General features: G+C 41.8%; 1 protein-coding gene across 3 annotated transcripts in view; it reads left to right on the plus strand.

Annotated features, from left to right (window-relative positions):
• The first annotated feature begins 2,512 nt into the window (after positions 1-2,512).
• LOC130092478 (myelin regulatory factor-like protein) overlaps positions 2,513-15,576 on the plus strand; it is a 67,394-nt gene continuing 54,330 nt past the window's right edge. The window contains exons 1-7 of one of the 3 annotated variants that reach the window (XM_056260336.1): positions 2,513-2,766; positions 3,355-3,468; positions 12,645-12,729; positions 12,858-12,919; positions 14,338-14,737; positions 14,824-14,927; positions 15,305-15,452. In XM_056260336.1, coding sequence (XP_056116311.1) covers positions 3,423-3,468; positions 12,645-12,729; positions 12,858-12,919; positions 14,338-14,737; positions 14,824-14,927; positions 15,305-15,452 — 845 coding nt within the window. In that variant the 5' untranslated portion in view covers positions 2,513-2,766; positions 3,355-3,422. Of the gene's footprint in view, positions 2,767-3,354; positions 3,469-12,644; positions 12,730-12,857; positions 12,920-14,337; positions 14,738-14,823; positions 14,928-15,304; positions 15,453-15,576 lie in introns of those variants that run through there. The other 2 variants (XM_056260337.1, XM_056260338.1) reach the window with 2 other exon arrangements.

Genomic DNA, 15,576 nt, shown 5'->3' on the forward strand with positions numbered 1-15,576 from the left:
AAATGTTAGGGAGGGACGATTTGGAAAGAGATCCAGTCGGAACTGATGTCCTGCGTGTGTGGTAGAAGTGCACATTTTAATTGTAAAATGCTGATCTACCCGGCGGGACATGAGTTGGCATGCTCTTGATGCATGTCTTTTAAAACGATTCAAAATGTAAACATCTGGGAGAAAGAGAAGAGCAGACATATGGATAGATCTGAATAACCATGAAAACTTGAAAGAGAACTCTATTCGGTATGGTTTTCTGTGCACACGCACCTGAAGCGCACAGCCATGCACACAGAAAGAAGCTACCTCTTACAGTGTGCAAGAACTGAATTGAGCTCTCTTTCAAGTCTGAATGGACAAATACACACAACATTTTGTCAAAATGTCAGTTTTCTTCTGTATGTAGTACTGCCCCAATGGTCAGTCCATATGTGTATTTTCCACATGTTACCCCCCTACGTGCAGGATGTGGCCTCCGTACCGTCCCTTTCCATCTGGACAAAGCATTCTTCCCCAGTGTTATCCAACTAGTCGTGGCTGAATAGGGGAAAGCAGAAAGGAACAGCAGCTATCGACCTTCCGCTTGGAAAGTTCTGTCTTTCCGTCCCACCAGGTTCGACTTACATGGGTCGCTGGGAATGGTCAGTGGTTGTGGGGCTTTCCATAGGGACCCCATAACGTCAGTGTCGATGTCCCCAAAAGGGAACGTCTCGGTTACTCTTGTGAGCCTAGTTCCCTGAAGGAGGGAACAAAGACATTACGTCCCTCCTGCCACAACCCTGTACCACCTGCTAAATGCCAGAATCCCATCTCGGCTCCTTAGTACAAACCTGAATGAATGAGTTGCCGGCCATCTTATATACCTGTATGTCCAGGGGAGTTGCTTGGGATGCAAATTTAACTCACCAATCTTTATTGGCCTGTTTTCTTACTATCTGAAGGTGATTGGGCTCCCAAGTGAGACCCCATAACATCAGTGTCGACGTAACATCTGTGCCCTCCTTCAGGTAACGAGGGTTACAAGAGTAACCGAGACGTTGCATATGGTAAAATCACTGAAATGCACAACCTATTGTGGTTTATTGCTTAATTATATTGTTAAAGCATCACTTTGAAGATTTAATTACATATTTTAAAAAAGCCCAATGCCATATTTATAACGTCCCCAAGCAGCTATTTCCAGTCATGCAAGTACTGTTTGTTGAAAATACATCTCAAAAACATATTCAAACTCAGAAAACATCATCATAGGATCATATTGTGTTTCTTAAGCTGAGTTCTAGTCTAAACTAATAAGCAATTGGCTCTTTTATCTGTAAGGCAGAACTGTAATTGAGTGTTACATTTTCTCCAATTACTTGTACTGGCAAATCCTACTGTTGTTTTATTATTTAACAAACCATTGAAATACTTTGAATACATAACAAGCTGTAAAGAAATAACTCCTGGTGACAAAACATCATAACAACAGTAATGGCAACCAGTGGCGGATCCCGGCATAAGCAATATAGGCAGACGTCTTGGGTGGCATGGGGCACTGCCTGGGCATGGCGCACACAGCTTTCAGACACTACTTTCTTTCCTTCTTTATAGTTCATTTGAGGCAGTTTCCTAGGCGTTATTTTAATGACAAATGTTGAGAGTGCATCCATGTAGTGCACAAGCATAAATCTCTCCACTCGCAGCCAGATTTGCTTCGAGTTTGCTCTTGCTTAAAACTGGACGTGCCCTCTCAAATATACAGTGTTCTCTTATAAATTGGCTCTGCTCTTCCCCAGATATTTGTGTGTGCACACTCAAACTTTCCTGTGCATTCGTGAATCTCTATCTAGCTTATTTTTAACATAAGACATTTTGTAACCTGAATGTGTGAGGCTTCTGTCATTCGCTTCCAGTTAATTTAGCTGTATAAAAAAAAGTCTGTTGACATAATAACATATGAAACTACACATATTGCTTGATAATTAACTGCACCATGCTTGATAATCCAAATGTATTTGTTATCATAATATGTTATTATCAGAATTATAAACACACTGGTTTGTAGCGCAAATAGTTTTACCGTTTATACTGCCCTTTGTTATTCTTCCAGTTATTTACCTATAGTGGCTAATGAATCGGAAGTCTGGCACATTCAAAAAAAAAAATAGATTACTTCTGCATTACAAATCAATCAGAATAGACTTCCATGATTGGCATGTCTGATTTTGCATAGGGCACCAAATAAGTCAGAATTGCTTGAACCATATGATAAACTATATTACCATGAGGATTCTGTCTTGAATATGGTCCATATACAATTGCTAAGTATATTTGTTTCTCTCATAGTAATATTAATGCTGTGGAAGCAATTTTTTTGCTCCATTATTTGCTCCTGTCAAATCCACAGTGTCCAGGATATCATTGATCTATTTGCACAGAAACACACCCATCAATCCCTTCAGCTCTCGCAGCATGTCTGTGTGTGATTACCTCATAAAGCAAACCTTCCTTTATGGCCTCCTACAGGTGTTTGCTCGAATGTGGGTGGATTTTGTCTCTAGGGTCAGTGAACAAAGTACATGCGAGACTGCGCAACAGCTGCCATTTTCAATGAATAAGAACTTCTTTTTCTCTTTCTATATACATAATTATTTATTTAAATGTGGGAATATGGGCCTTCACTAGAGACCATCTATCTGTGGTGTATCTGGAGTTACTGATGGATTACACTCGAGCTGCTCACTTAAATGGGTCGAAACCAAAAGAACCGACATCTACATTCTGGAGGAAAAGGTAGAATCTTTTTTTGTGGAAGAAAAAAAATGTAAATGTATTTTTGTTGTAGTCATGTATATTATATTAGCAGCTAGTAGTGATGACTTTAGATTAATGGTTTTTGATTTACACCTAAATTACATTAAGAAGCTAGTATAAGTACAGTATTCTCTTAAGTGGCCATTTCTGTTGATTAGCCGTGTATGTGTAGTTTGCGCACAGTCAGATCCCCAAAACTGGCCGCCGCCATTCCAGGCCATGATCACTGTGGGCCTGTGTTAACTGGGCGTACATTTTCAGTTCTATTTTGTTCTATTTTGACTTTAAAATGGACAACATTAGTTGACGGTATCAATGATTACAACAATTGAAGTGGATCAGTCTAAACTGAACGTACTTTGTGTGAGATCATACAGTTGTGTTTGTCACATTACAATTAGAGGCACAACGAAAAGGAAACTAATGCTGTCATGTGCTTGACACGAACAAGCTGTCGATCTTTCTCAGTTTCTCTGAATTGGGGAAAGGTAAAGCGATAAGTATTTGAGTAAGTTCATGCTATCTATCCATGTCTAAGATACAACCTGTCCTGTGTCTTTCACATAGGGCATTTACAGCAGTTGGTTTAAAATAAGCAGCACTAACAGAAATTCAGGAGACCCGGAGGTGATCCAATGGATGTTCTTGGAGAAAATGAGGCACTGCAGCAATTTTTTAATGGTAAGACACCTAAACAACATTCACCTGTTTTACCTCGGACCATATTTTCATGTTCTTTATATTTTAGTTAAACCATAAATAACATAATAATAATGATATATATTAATGCATAATTCATATTCTTACATAGTGTAAATAATACAAATAGAGTAATACAGTACATGTTCCTAAATTTCTTCAATGTAAAAATATTCTTTTGAAATAATCTTTTGGGTTCGCAAAATCTAAGAAAAAAATCCATCTATGAGGTCAGTAAGTAAAATATTACTGTGATATGTAATTGAATAATTTGGAAACTGTAACGGTTTGCTTCTTAAAATGTATGTCCGTCTATAAAAAGTGTTTATCAGCCATTATCTGGTTACAAACCAGGAATTTGTTATTATGTATTTAATATTTTTTCATTTTTTTATATCCGCAAACAACCTACTGTAGATTAAGAACTATAAATGTTTCATGGAGGTTGTGTTTTACTTCATGGCATTTATAAGCATAACAATCATATGATGTAGGTGGCTGTAATCTGTACAGTATGAAGGTACAGTTTACTATATAGTTCAAGGTCACGGATCTATAAAACAAGTCAGAAGAGCAAACAGATCAAGGCCCATTATGTGAATACACACATACGTTTACGGTCTCCTTGCTGTTTCTATACAATATATTTTATCTAGAATTTTAGAATTTAAATGTATTTTATTATTGTACAGGTGAAGTGAATAACATTGTTTATAACATTACAATGGCACCTATAAAGGGGGGATATTTTAGGCAGCAATGAACAGTCAGTTCTTGAATTCTTGAGTTATTTGGCATCATCATCAGTGCTTTCCTTCAGTCAGTTCAAGCCAATCTATGATGATTGTGCGTTCAGCCCGTTTTGTCTTGCACTTCTCGTTATCCTCTAGAGTGTTTTTTGTCTAAAATGTGTTTCTCAGTCCATAATCGGGGACATTTGTCTGAAGTGTCAGTCGATACTTTAGTTATCTGGAATGGTGGCCTTTGGAAGCGGTCTCTGGATCAGATCGTCTGTGTATTGTGAGAGGTTCTTCATGTCTCTTTCCTTTTTTGGCATTATTGTGATGTCCAGGTATTTGATGATTGGTGAGACATGTTTGTGGAGCTTTTGAAATTTGTGACCCTGACCTGTTAAATAACCATTAAAAGCATGTAAATGGTTATTTATTTAAAATTGGGAATTTTCTCTGCCTATTAAAAGTGTGAGCAAACTACATATTGGCTTCAGCAAATGTTAAAAGCTGTTTGAATGGATTCATTACATCTGGGTCATCATTTCTGCTATATACTACCCTGCGGTGTCGATGCTCCAATATTCTGCGGCGGAACTGCTCCCGTCTTTGTGAATTTCCGTCAGCTTTACATCTTCACCCAGATATTGTGTATCAACCACGTCGGAAATACAACCACCGTGGGTCTCGGCGGAGCTATACGATCAATGACTCAATACGATCAATGCTCAATATGGTCATTCTGGTTGTCTAATCCACGTCCAGCAAGTGTACTAACCAACCTGGCCAGAACGGTTAGCAATGATACTGGTAAAAATAATCTCTCCTTTGGATTACTCAATGTATGATCACTCTCCAATAAAGGACCTCTGGTGCATGATTTGCTGTCTGACTGTAAGTTTGATTTCCTCGGTTTAACTGAGACTTGGCAGAAACGTGATGATTTCCTTCATTTTAACCAGTCTGTTCCTCCGGGGTATGTTTTTGTTTGGAAAATCCCGCGCTACTGGATGAGGAGGGGGTATCCCAGCTAACTGTGCCTACATACTCTTCATTTGAATAATAGATAATGACAGTAATGCAAGTACAAGGGAATTTTTATCTTGTCTGGAGAGTTTTGGTATGCAGAAATTTACTAACTTGCCCACTCATCCTCGATCTCATTTGTTGTTCTGGCATAAATCCTTATAATGTTACCCTTTCTGATTTGGCCATGTCAGATCATCTGCTGGTGTCTTTTTGCACCCAACTGACAGTCTTCCAGATAAACGTGTATTGCTCTCTCACATTTGGGAACATTTAGGACATTGATGTGTCTACTTTTACTAATGCCATGTTTGCCATGTTTTCCAGTAAAGCTGATCTTTCTACTGCTGATGCGCTTGTTTCCTATTATAATAATGGACTAACTATGATTTTGGATGTTTTTGCACCTGTAAAAACCCAGACTGTTTCTTTTAGTCATTCTGCTCCCTGGTTTACCCCTGAACTTTGTCAACTTAAAACTAAAGGCCGTAGGTTAGAGCGTCTGCATGCCAAATCTGGTCTTACTGAACACAAACAAATGCTTGCTGACCATATCCAACATTACATGGATGCTTTGTCTAAAGCTAAATCTGACTATTATTATAATATAAATGGAGCTAGTGAAGGGAACACTAGGGGCCCTATTTTAACAATCTGAAACGCAAGTATCAAGCGCGAAGCGCAAGTAACTTTGTGGGCGGGTCTTGGGCTTGCTATTTTACCGGCGGGATAAATGACTCTTTGTCATTTATCAAATGTCATTTGTCATTTATTTGTCATTGATAAATGACTCTTTGTCAACGCGCAGTGTATGCGCATTGTGCACCCGCTACATTTATGTTTAAAAGGGGTTGGTCTGAAATAGCTTCATTATTCATAGGTGTGGTTTGGGCGTAACGTGAAATAAACCATTTAGAGCGTCATCCAACATACCCTTTAAGAGCAGGCGCGCATGTTGCATGGCGGATTGCTATTATAACGGCGGATTTACCAGGCGCGCGGCAGGAGCGGTTCACAGCCGAGGAGACCGACGTTCTTGTCAGGGCAGTGAAAGACAGAGAAGTGACGTTGTATGGGGATGGGAAAAACCCACCCAAATCAGCGTCGGTTAAACAGGCGTGGGAGGGAAAAAACTATTTTTTTTACATCTTCATAGACACCACAATGTTCTCTTACGAGAGGTTCTCTCGTATTGCGTAAGCTAGCTTACGCTACGGGAAAGATTAATCTTTTCTGAGATATTGAAGCCAAAAAATGATCCTTAATTTTGTATCCATTGTCAACGCAGTGCAGCAGCTGCAGACCTTGAGCGGGCTAGCTAGCGAGCTCATTGGTTGCTCTGCGGCAAACTGCTGCAGCCTATAGACGAACTTGAGTGAACTCGCGTCCAATGAGAGGCGCTCGCGCCTTCATCGCGTCATAGCCCGCCAGAATGGGCGTGGCTAGAGTGTATATAAGCAAGGTTCGTAGGCTGCATCCCTGATTTTCATCTCTTCAGCGAAGCTCTTCGCATCTCTGAACTGCAGAAGCCGCGTCACCATTCGAGGGGCATCTAGCAAGCTTGGACAGCGCTTGAAGAAGCCGGCTGTCTTCGCCACCTCCAGCCATCCGGCGAGCTACGCTATCCGGCGACATATCCTTTTAAGCTCTATATTCTGTAATCTGTGTTCTACACTTCCTAAAAGAGCAGCGAGACGTCTTTTTCAAGATGTCTTGCACTTCCTGTGGCTCGTGCAGAGCCGCTCAGCATTGGAGACCGTCATCTGCGCTCTCTGCCTGGGCCAGGAACACGCAGCCCTCGCCCTCTCGTGGAGGATGCGAGCACTGCGAGGAACTTCCGATGTCGACCCTGCTGGCTCGAATCGAAGTCTTTAACCACAGCACCACGCGGCTAGCTCTCTTTACGTTACAAGAGAGCTACCCCGCCCTCGCGCCCCCGTTTCACGCGTCATGCAGAGCCCTCTCGAGCTCTCTGCATGACCCGGATGGGCATCATCTGTGTCACATGTAGGTCCCGTGCCCACTACTAGTGCGCGCGCCCTCATACAAACACTATTCCCAGTAACTGCTCGACCAACGAGCACGCGGCTAGCTCTCTTTACGTTACAAGAGAGCTACCCCGCCCTCGCGTCATGCAGAGCCCTCTCGAGCTCTCTGCATGACCCGGACGGGCTTGCGCGCCGCCGTCGAAATGTCTCATCCTGTCAGTCCCCTTAGAAAAGGCTACTGCAGCGGTGTATTCGGCAGCCAATGAGCCGGTAATGCAACCCGCTCGCCTGCACACATCCGCCGTTTTCGCGGCGACCCAGAGAAATCTCAAAGTGAGTATAATATCTGGTTATCCGGCTCACGCCGTTGGTGTCTTGAGTGTAGAAAATGTGCCCACATCTTGGTGTTCACCCCTACACACAAGCACGATACCCCCCGTGTCTCTCTCAGAGCCCACTCTCATAAAGCTGGCAAATGCCGCTCGAGTGCTAGATGTAGGAAACGTGCCCACAACTCTGTGCTCACGCCTATTTTCTGCCCGCTCTGTCACGGCCAGAACAGCCTCACACATGTCAGGTTAAGAATGTAAATCACGTGCCCGCTCACGAGCGCTCACGCTTACTAACAGACACATCGCCTTCGGCGCTGCTCGCTCATTACAAGTTTTCATAAACGTTACCCGTTCAAAGCAGCCGGGACGTCACATGTAAAACAGCCAGCTGTCGCTGTCAGCGAGCCGCCGTATTCGAGTACTCATATTGGTCAGGCTATGAATGAAAGTTACGTGCCCGCCCACGAGCGCTCACGCCTACTAAGCAGACACAACGCCTCCGGCGCTGCTCACACATTACAATGCCCCTTCTCTGCCCGCTCTGTCTCAAGGCCAGCAATAAACTCTCTGTATGTAAGTCCCGTGCCCGTGACTATGCTCGCGCATCACTTAACAGATGTGACTCTTTCCCCATTCACTTCAATCGGGAAGTCACTCACAGAACAGCCTGTCCCTGCTGTTTGCGAGCCATCATGCATAAGCACAGTAAGCGTGCTTACACATTCTGTTCAGCTCGCTGTGTGCGTCAATCAGGGAGATTTGGCCATTCACCCTCTAGCGTTACGCTTCAAAGCGTGGGAAGCTATCCCAGGGATATCCAAATGGGTGTTAAGCACGATAAAACAGGGCTATTTTCTACAGTTCGATCGCCGCCCTCCCCGCTTCTGAGCACGGCTCGAACTACTGTGAACACGGAAGCAGCCTGCACGCTTCGTTCAGAAATAGCAAACCTCATGTGCAAAAGGGCCATAGAGAGAGTGCCGCCTTCTCTGAGCGAGTCGGGGTTTTACAGCCGTTATTTTCTTGTCCCCAAGAAAGACGGCGGCCTCAGACCAATTTTGGATCTCAGATTTTTTAACAAAGTGCTTGCAAAAACACCGTTCAAAATGCTTACAGTCAGGAAACTCCTCGCGCACGTGCGCCAGGGGGACTGGTTTATTTCTTTTGATCTGAAAGATGCCTATTTTCAGATTCAGATAAATCCCCGTCACAGGCCATTCTTGAGATTCGCCTTCGACGGCCAGGTTTATCAATACACCGTCCTTCCGTTCGGCCTGTCCCTAGCACCCCGTACTTTCACGAAGTGCATGGATGCGGCGCTCGCCCCCCTGCGGAGCCAGGGCTTGCGAATCTTGAACTATTTGGACGATTGGCTGATTTTGGCACAATCACACACGGAGCTTCTGTCTCACAGGACAGTTCTCCTCAGTCATCTGAACAGCTTGGGTCTCACAGTCAATTGGACCAAGAGCTCACTACAGCCCAGTCAGGCGATTTCCTTCCTTGGAATAGAACTAGACTCCGTGGCTATGACGGCTCGCTTATCAACACAGCGCGCGCGCCGTGTTCAGCGACTAGCCGCATCTTTTCAGATGAACAACCTCACGCCTCTGAAACATTTTCAGAGAATGCTAGGTTACATGGCCTCAGCCTCAGCAGTACTCTAGCTGGGTTTACTGCGCATGCGCCCGCTTCAACATTGGCTAAACACCCGTGCGTCTCGCCGGGCTTGGGCCACAGGCTGCCAGCCGATCAGAGTGACTCAGACCTGTATCTCAGCTCTGCAGCCCTGGACAGTGGCCGGATGGTATCAGCGGGGAGTGACGATGGGAGCTGTATCTCGCCGAAAAGTCATCTCGACAGACGCGTCCAACACGGGTTCAACACGCATCCAAAAGCCCGCCGGGTGCAAGATAGGGCCCTAGATCTCTCTTTTCTGTGGTACAAAATATTTTACGACCACCTGACTCTTTGCCATCAGATATGTATTCTACCCCACTGTGTGACAGTTTTATGACTTTTTTTGAGTCTAAGGTTAAAAATATTCACCAACAATTACTTGCAGGTAACTCGAGTTGTGACTTCCATTATCCAGTCTTCCATGTGCCCCCACACTCTGCTTTCTCTACTTTTTCTTTACCAACTGCTGTGGGGATACTGTGTCTGATCTGGAAATCTAAATCTACTACCTGTTGGTTTGACCCTTTACCAACTCGCTTAGTTAAAGCCTGTAAAGCTTGATTCTTTATCTCCATTTTTTACTAAAATGATTCACTCTTCATTTCTTACTGGTTCTGTACCCTCCTCTCTTAAAGGGATAGTTCAATTTGAAATTAATTTTTTATATGTTTTAGCTTACCTCAAGGGCATCCAAGATGTAGGTGTCTTTGTTTCCACAGTAGTTTCAATTTTGATATTTTTAGGTCAAACCGTTCTTGTCTGTCAGTCAAGAACGCAGGTCTATGGTCACCACCTCAAAGAGCATGCACAGAGAAGTCCAAATTAAACATGATATAATGACTCGTAAATGTAAGTACACATTGATGGCCTAAGACACGAAACGAGCGGTTTGTGTGAGAAAACGAACAGTATTTATATCGTTTTTATCTCTTGTAACCACAGCCACGTCCAAGTGATCTGAGGGCGCGGGTGCTTCGGTCTATGCGTAACAAGAGGTAAAAACGATATAATTACTGATTGTTTTCTAACACAAACTGCTCGTTTCGAGCAGTTTGACAGACAAGAACGGTTTGACCTAAAAATATCAACATTGAAACTACTGCGGAAACAAAGACACCTACATCTTGGATGCCCTTAAGGTAAGCTAAAACATATCAAAAATTAATTTCAAAGTGAACTATCCCTTTAAATCTGCTATTATTACTCCCATACTTAAAGTGCCCCTATTATGGTTTTTCGAATATTCCCTTTCATGCAGTGTGTAATAAAAGCTGTTTGTGAATGTAAACGTTCTGTAAAGTTGTAAAGCTGACAGTGCACGATAAATAAAGTTATTGTCTCCCAAAAGAAAGAATCGACTCTGAACCGCCTTTACGAGTTGTTGTTCGTTCGAATCCTACTGCTTTACGGTTCTACGTCACTAGGAGATACATTTGCACAATGCCCGCCTATGTTGTACATTGTCCGCCCGCGAACAAATTGACCAGCCCTCAAACATCATTTTACTGAAGACTACTTCTCAAATCTCATAGTTCAACACGGGATTCGGAAAACGCTTGGTCTTGAAATATGGGTCAGTACCCAGTTTATTTGGACCAGCTTGCTCCTTTGAATCACAACCTGTAACTATAAATAATTATTGATGTATATATTTTCTACCCGGTGTTCAAAATACTTAGTTTTGTGATTTATATTGTGTAGGTCTCCTGCTAACCGGCTTACTCACATTATTACTGTCTAACTGAAATAATTCTGCTGATCAGCTGTGGGCCACTATTACCTAAAACTCTTTCTATTAATGCAGATTGTCTGTTGTTCTTACTACTTTGAGTAAAGATAAAGAATGGAGCAATATTTGTTTTACAAACGTCAAAATGTTATTACATCAGTCATTCACGTTAGTGCTGGGCTAACATATGCATTATGCACCGTTATTGATATAGTTCCCACATGTGCACTGCAATAAATTAGAAATATCCACATCGGTTTGTTGATGGACATACACTGCTGATGGTGAGGAATGACAGATGCAACATTTCATAATGTACCTCAAACTGAATAGCGTATCACTGAGAAACGTCCTGCTCTCCGTCGTCCTTGCGATGGAGGTTAGTGTTGAAAGACTAGTTCTTCCAATGTTTCATCATCGGACCTGCGCTCAGATTGATATGGTAAAATCGATGTCATCGTTACTGTCTTTACAGTTTAATCGCTGAGCTGTAGGAAGCCTCCGGACAGAGTTGAAGTTCAGTTATGGTAATGGGCGTGTAGCTTTAGCTAGGCGCTGTACGCGGTAGACCAGTCCCAACAGACTAGGCCATCTGGCCAACCAGAGCAGAGCAGGCTCTTGGAAAGAAGAGATTAGAGAGACCGATTTATCCGACAAGTCATTTGAGAATCATTGAACAATGTGGTGATGTGCAATGTATATTATTAGAAAATGAAAGTGTTTTTTGACTTTTGATGCATGTAAACCTGACTACAAAAACATTACTAAATGTAAATGTAAACCTGTTGTAGTAGACCTCCAAAACAAAATTAGGAGACTTTAAAATAGCATAATTGGGGCACTTTAAGAAACCAGGGGCTAATCTATCTAATCTTGATAATTACCGTCCGATTTCTAGTTTGATATTTATTTCTAAAATCCTGGAAAAGTGTGTTGCAACACAGGTTCATGATCATCTCTCCGATAATAAATTGTTTAAGCAATTTCATTCCGGTTTCCGTCCCCAACACAGTACAGAGACTGCTCTTGTTAAAGCAAGAGGACCACCTAAAGCCACTCCGGACCTAACGTGCATTTACTATTTAAACAACGTGGCGCAGGACGTGAAAATAATAACTGCGTCAGGCTGAAACTAGCAAAAAAACCTTGCGTCGCGCCTGACGCCGCATTGCGCTGGGTGTGTGATAGGGCCCCTTGTCTCAGACGTAGAACTGCCTATATGGTGCAACAGGTACACAGGACTTAAGGTGCATTTTAAGGTGCCAGCTATTACCAGTTATTTTAGATATACAAGTTACAACAGTCTGTAAGGTTGCTTGATGTTGAAAATATTAATTATGGTCAACTGAAGCTCATACAGTATGTGCTTACTTGACTCGAGAGAATCAATGAATAGAATTAATTCTGTTCATCGTTTAAAGCAATCCTGTCTCTTCAGAAGACTTGTATTAAACCACTGGATTAATATGAATTATGTTTGCTATCTCTTTATATTTTGATGATGAACAAAAGTGCATCAGTATCAAGAAAGAATGTAAATCCAACAGCAGAATGGTAGCATAACCACAGAGCTCACAGCAGCATGAAATCCGGTCCTGAGCTGCTATAGCCCCTCAATCATCATATTTATCACATTCAACAAGTATTTTTTACATCTTCTTTTTTTCATCAGGACAAGATGTGAGTGGGGTGTTGGAGAGTGCCGTAGACACCAGTATTCTGGAGCAGTATTTGAGCAATGAAACAGATCCCACTTTGTGAGTTCTTTCAGATATTATAATTAAAATATTTTCAAATAAAGTCCACTTAACTTCCTCTAAATGACAATTTGACACCAAAACATGGTTATTTGTTCTTCTTAGTACACGTTTTTCTTATTTCTTAGCATGTTACCCGAGTCACCACCAGATTCAGGATCAGAACGTAGTTCTCCACCACAAATACAAGGTGACGTCTTCTCCAATCTAAAATCCCAACCTCAAAGTGATTAACTCTTTCCCCGCCCGTATTTTTGAAAAAGTTGCCAGCCATTTTCACAAAAGTTTCATGGCCCCCAGAATATTTAGTTGTATGAATATCTGAACATGCAATTTATCCAAAATAGACATTGCTGTTTCCACGTCTGGATCGGATTCAGAAGGATGATCAAAACAAAGATGGAGTAGATCGAGTCCATCAACACAACCAAAGCTTGCACAGTCCTATACCTTGTCCTGGTTCAACATTTCATTCAGTAAAGCTGGGCAGTTTTGATTTATATGCTGTTAACCTTGATGATCGCATTTATTTATTTTTTTCATAATATGCATCTGCTTACATATGCTATCGCTTGTTTCTGATTCTTCTTCGCCTGTGTTTTGATCTGGAGATTCTGTACTCTTTCAGAAGACGTGTAATAGTGTCCCCTACCGTATAATAATGGAAACATGGAAAGCCGGAAAAAATCCATAAAAATTCCGGGGACGCGCTGTTTAATTTTCGTCAATGGCGGGGAAAGAGTTAAAACACATTTGTTATCCACCTTATTTCTGACGAACTTACTGCATTTTGAATTATGGGTGGCACTTCCGGTTTGGAGAACTTCCATTCAAAAAGACCGAAACGAATCATTTCAAATTATAAGGTTAGCCTACAAATAAAGCTTATCCGTCAGTTTGACTGAATGAGCTGTCAATTTTCCTTCATGTTTTATTTTTCGACTTCATGAGAATAACGCCACACTTGGTATTTTAAAGTGACATGATATAACAAGAATATCTATGGCAAGAGCTATCTTCAGTCGCTGCATTCTGTAAAAGTATGAAGAAGGACAACAACATATACTGCACATTTGATTTATTTTACGATATTCTCCATTAATAAATCACTGGAATGCACGAAGACTCTCGTTTTTCTCCTCAAATCCTAATGTCTCTTTCCAGGTTTTGTTTTCACAGTTAAATACAATTTATTATCTGTTAAAATGATGGAAATCACTTTGAAATAGTATCACGCAATGCTGAAGTTAATGAACATATTTGATTAAGGCAATGTATGTTACATAATACAGACATATATATTACTACAGTGATATTTAACCCGTCCGTTATTGCTGTGGAAAGAATAGCGCTTTTGGGGTTTTTCATGGTCTGTTAAAAGTACCTTTTTGATGCTTTTACACTTTTAAATGTCCTATTAATGTTTGATGGTTGAAGGGTTTTCTTCCAGTTTTCTTAAAAAACAAAAAAACAAAAACATATTATTGCGTTTATAGAGCGAGCCTTTCACTGATTGTTTACAGCTTTAGTGGAAGTAACATCCATAATTCGCACAAAGTGCAATGGGGCGTAGGAATAAGTCATTAAAACGATCTGTCTTTTCACCAGATTCCAGATGGTCTACTGAACAAAGCAGCCGGGACACATATAGCCAATCAGAAGACTCCTTCCCTCCATCTTGTCCCTTTAAAGACAGAAAACCAGAGCGCTGTGGTGATGCAGGACTCATGTATGAAGTTGGCAGAACCCTTGGGAACCACATTAAAGCTAATTTACCTGCTTCAGTACCTCAGTACAGTCTCAACACAGCTGATAGTTACATACAGGCAACCACGTCCCATAATGCACCCATCCATGGTATCCTGCAGTATACCCAGTGCTCACCGATGGGTCTTTCAGCGGGACATATGCCAACTAATGCTGCTGCGGATTCTTCCTGTGTGCCCTATGCTATGCAACCAGAGACTGTGTACCCTTATATGCCCCCAAAACACGACCAACATGTAGGGTAAGACACGTCTGCTGCATGTGCTGTTCTGCTTTGTCATGCAGTTTATTCAGCATATTCACAGTCTGCAGTTCTTGTTTTAACAGAAATTTCGTACAAATAAATAAGAAAAGAAGACGGTCAAACTCTTTTGAGGAGCACACAGAGCAGCACATGGGCGCCGACCCGGTTTGGGCCAAACCGTCATTCTGTAAGTATTACATCATATGCAGAATCATTGAGTCCAATCTTAGGTCTATTTGCCAGTCTATAAATGTTGCTTTGTGGCATTACATCTTGCAATATATTGGTCAGATCCACTGTAAAATGCTATAAAATGTACATAAGGGTGCTTTCACACTAGCACTTTTACTTTCGTTTAACATCACACTTCGGTGTGTTTATATGATATTAATAATATTTTCAGAAGTAAGATGTACACCCGCAAAGTCTGCTTGTAAAATGGTGGTCTGGTTAATGTGAACAGTGCAGTTCGGTCCTGCTTATATAAACACGATCATACTAAATTGCGGAAGTGAACCGCCTTAATGTCTTAATCTCTTTGCTTAATGTCTGTGTTGTCTTCAGGTCCAGAGAGTGGATCATATGAAGCACAGTCTTATGACAGCGATGCTACTGGTGGAAGTCCAGCAAGCGGTGTGCACCAGCTGCTCACATGGGACCAGTATCAGCCCAGTCAGTGGTGCTCGCTCCACAACAGCAGATCTGAAACGTTGTGAGTAGCTACCAAGACTTCCTAACCTGACGATTAATCGAGTAATATGATCTCTTTTTTTTCTTTAAAATGACTTAAAATACATATATAACAACGAGGCAATAATAATTGGTTCATATGAAGT

This window comes from Rhinichthys klamathensis, unplaced genomic scaffold (assembly GCF_029890125.1).
Source record: "Rhinichthys klamathensis goyatoka isolate OS25496 unplaced genomic scaffold, OSU_Roscu_1.1 h1tg000176l_1, whole genome shotgun sequence".
Classification (NCBI taxonomy): domain Eukaryota; kingdom Metazoa; phylum Chordata; class Actinopteri; order Cypriniformes; family Leuciscidae; genus Rhinichthys; species Rhinichthys klamathensis.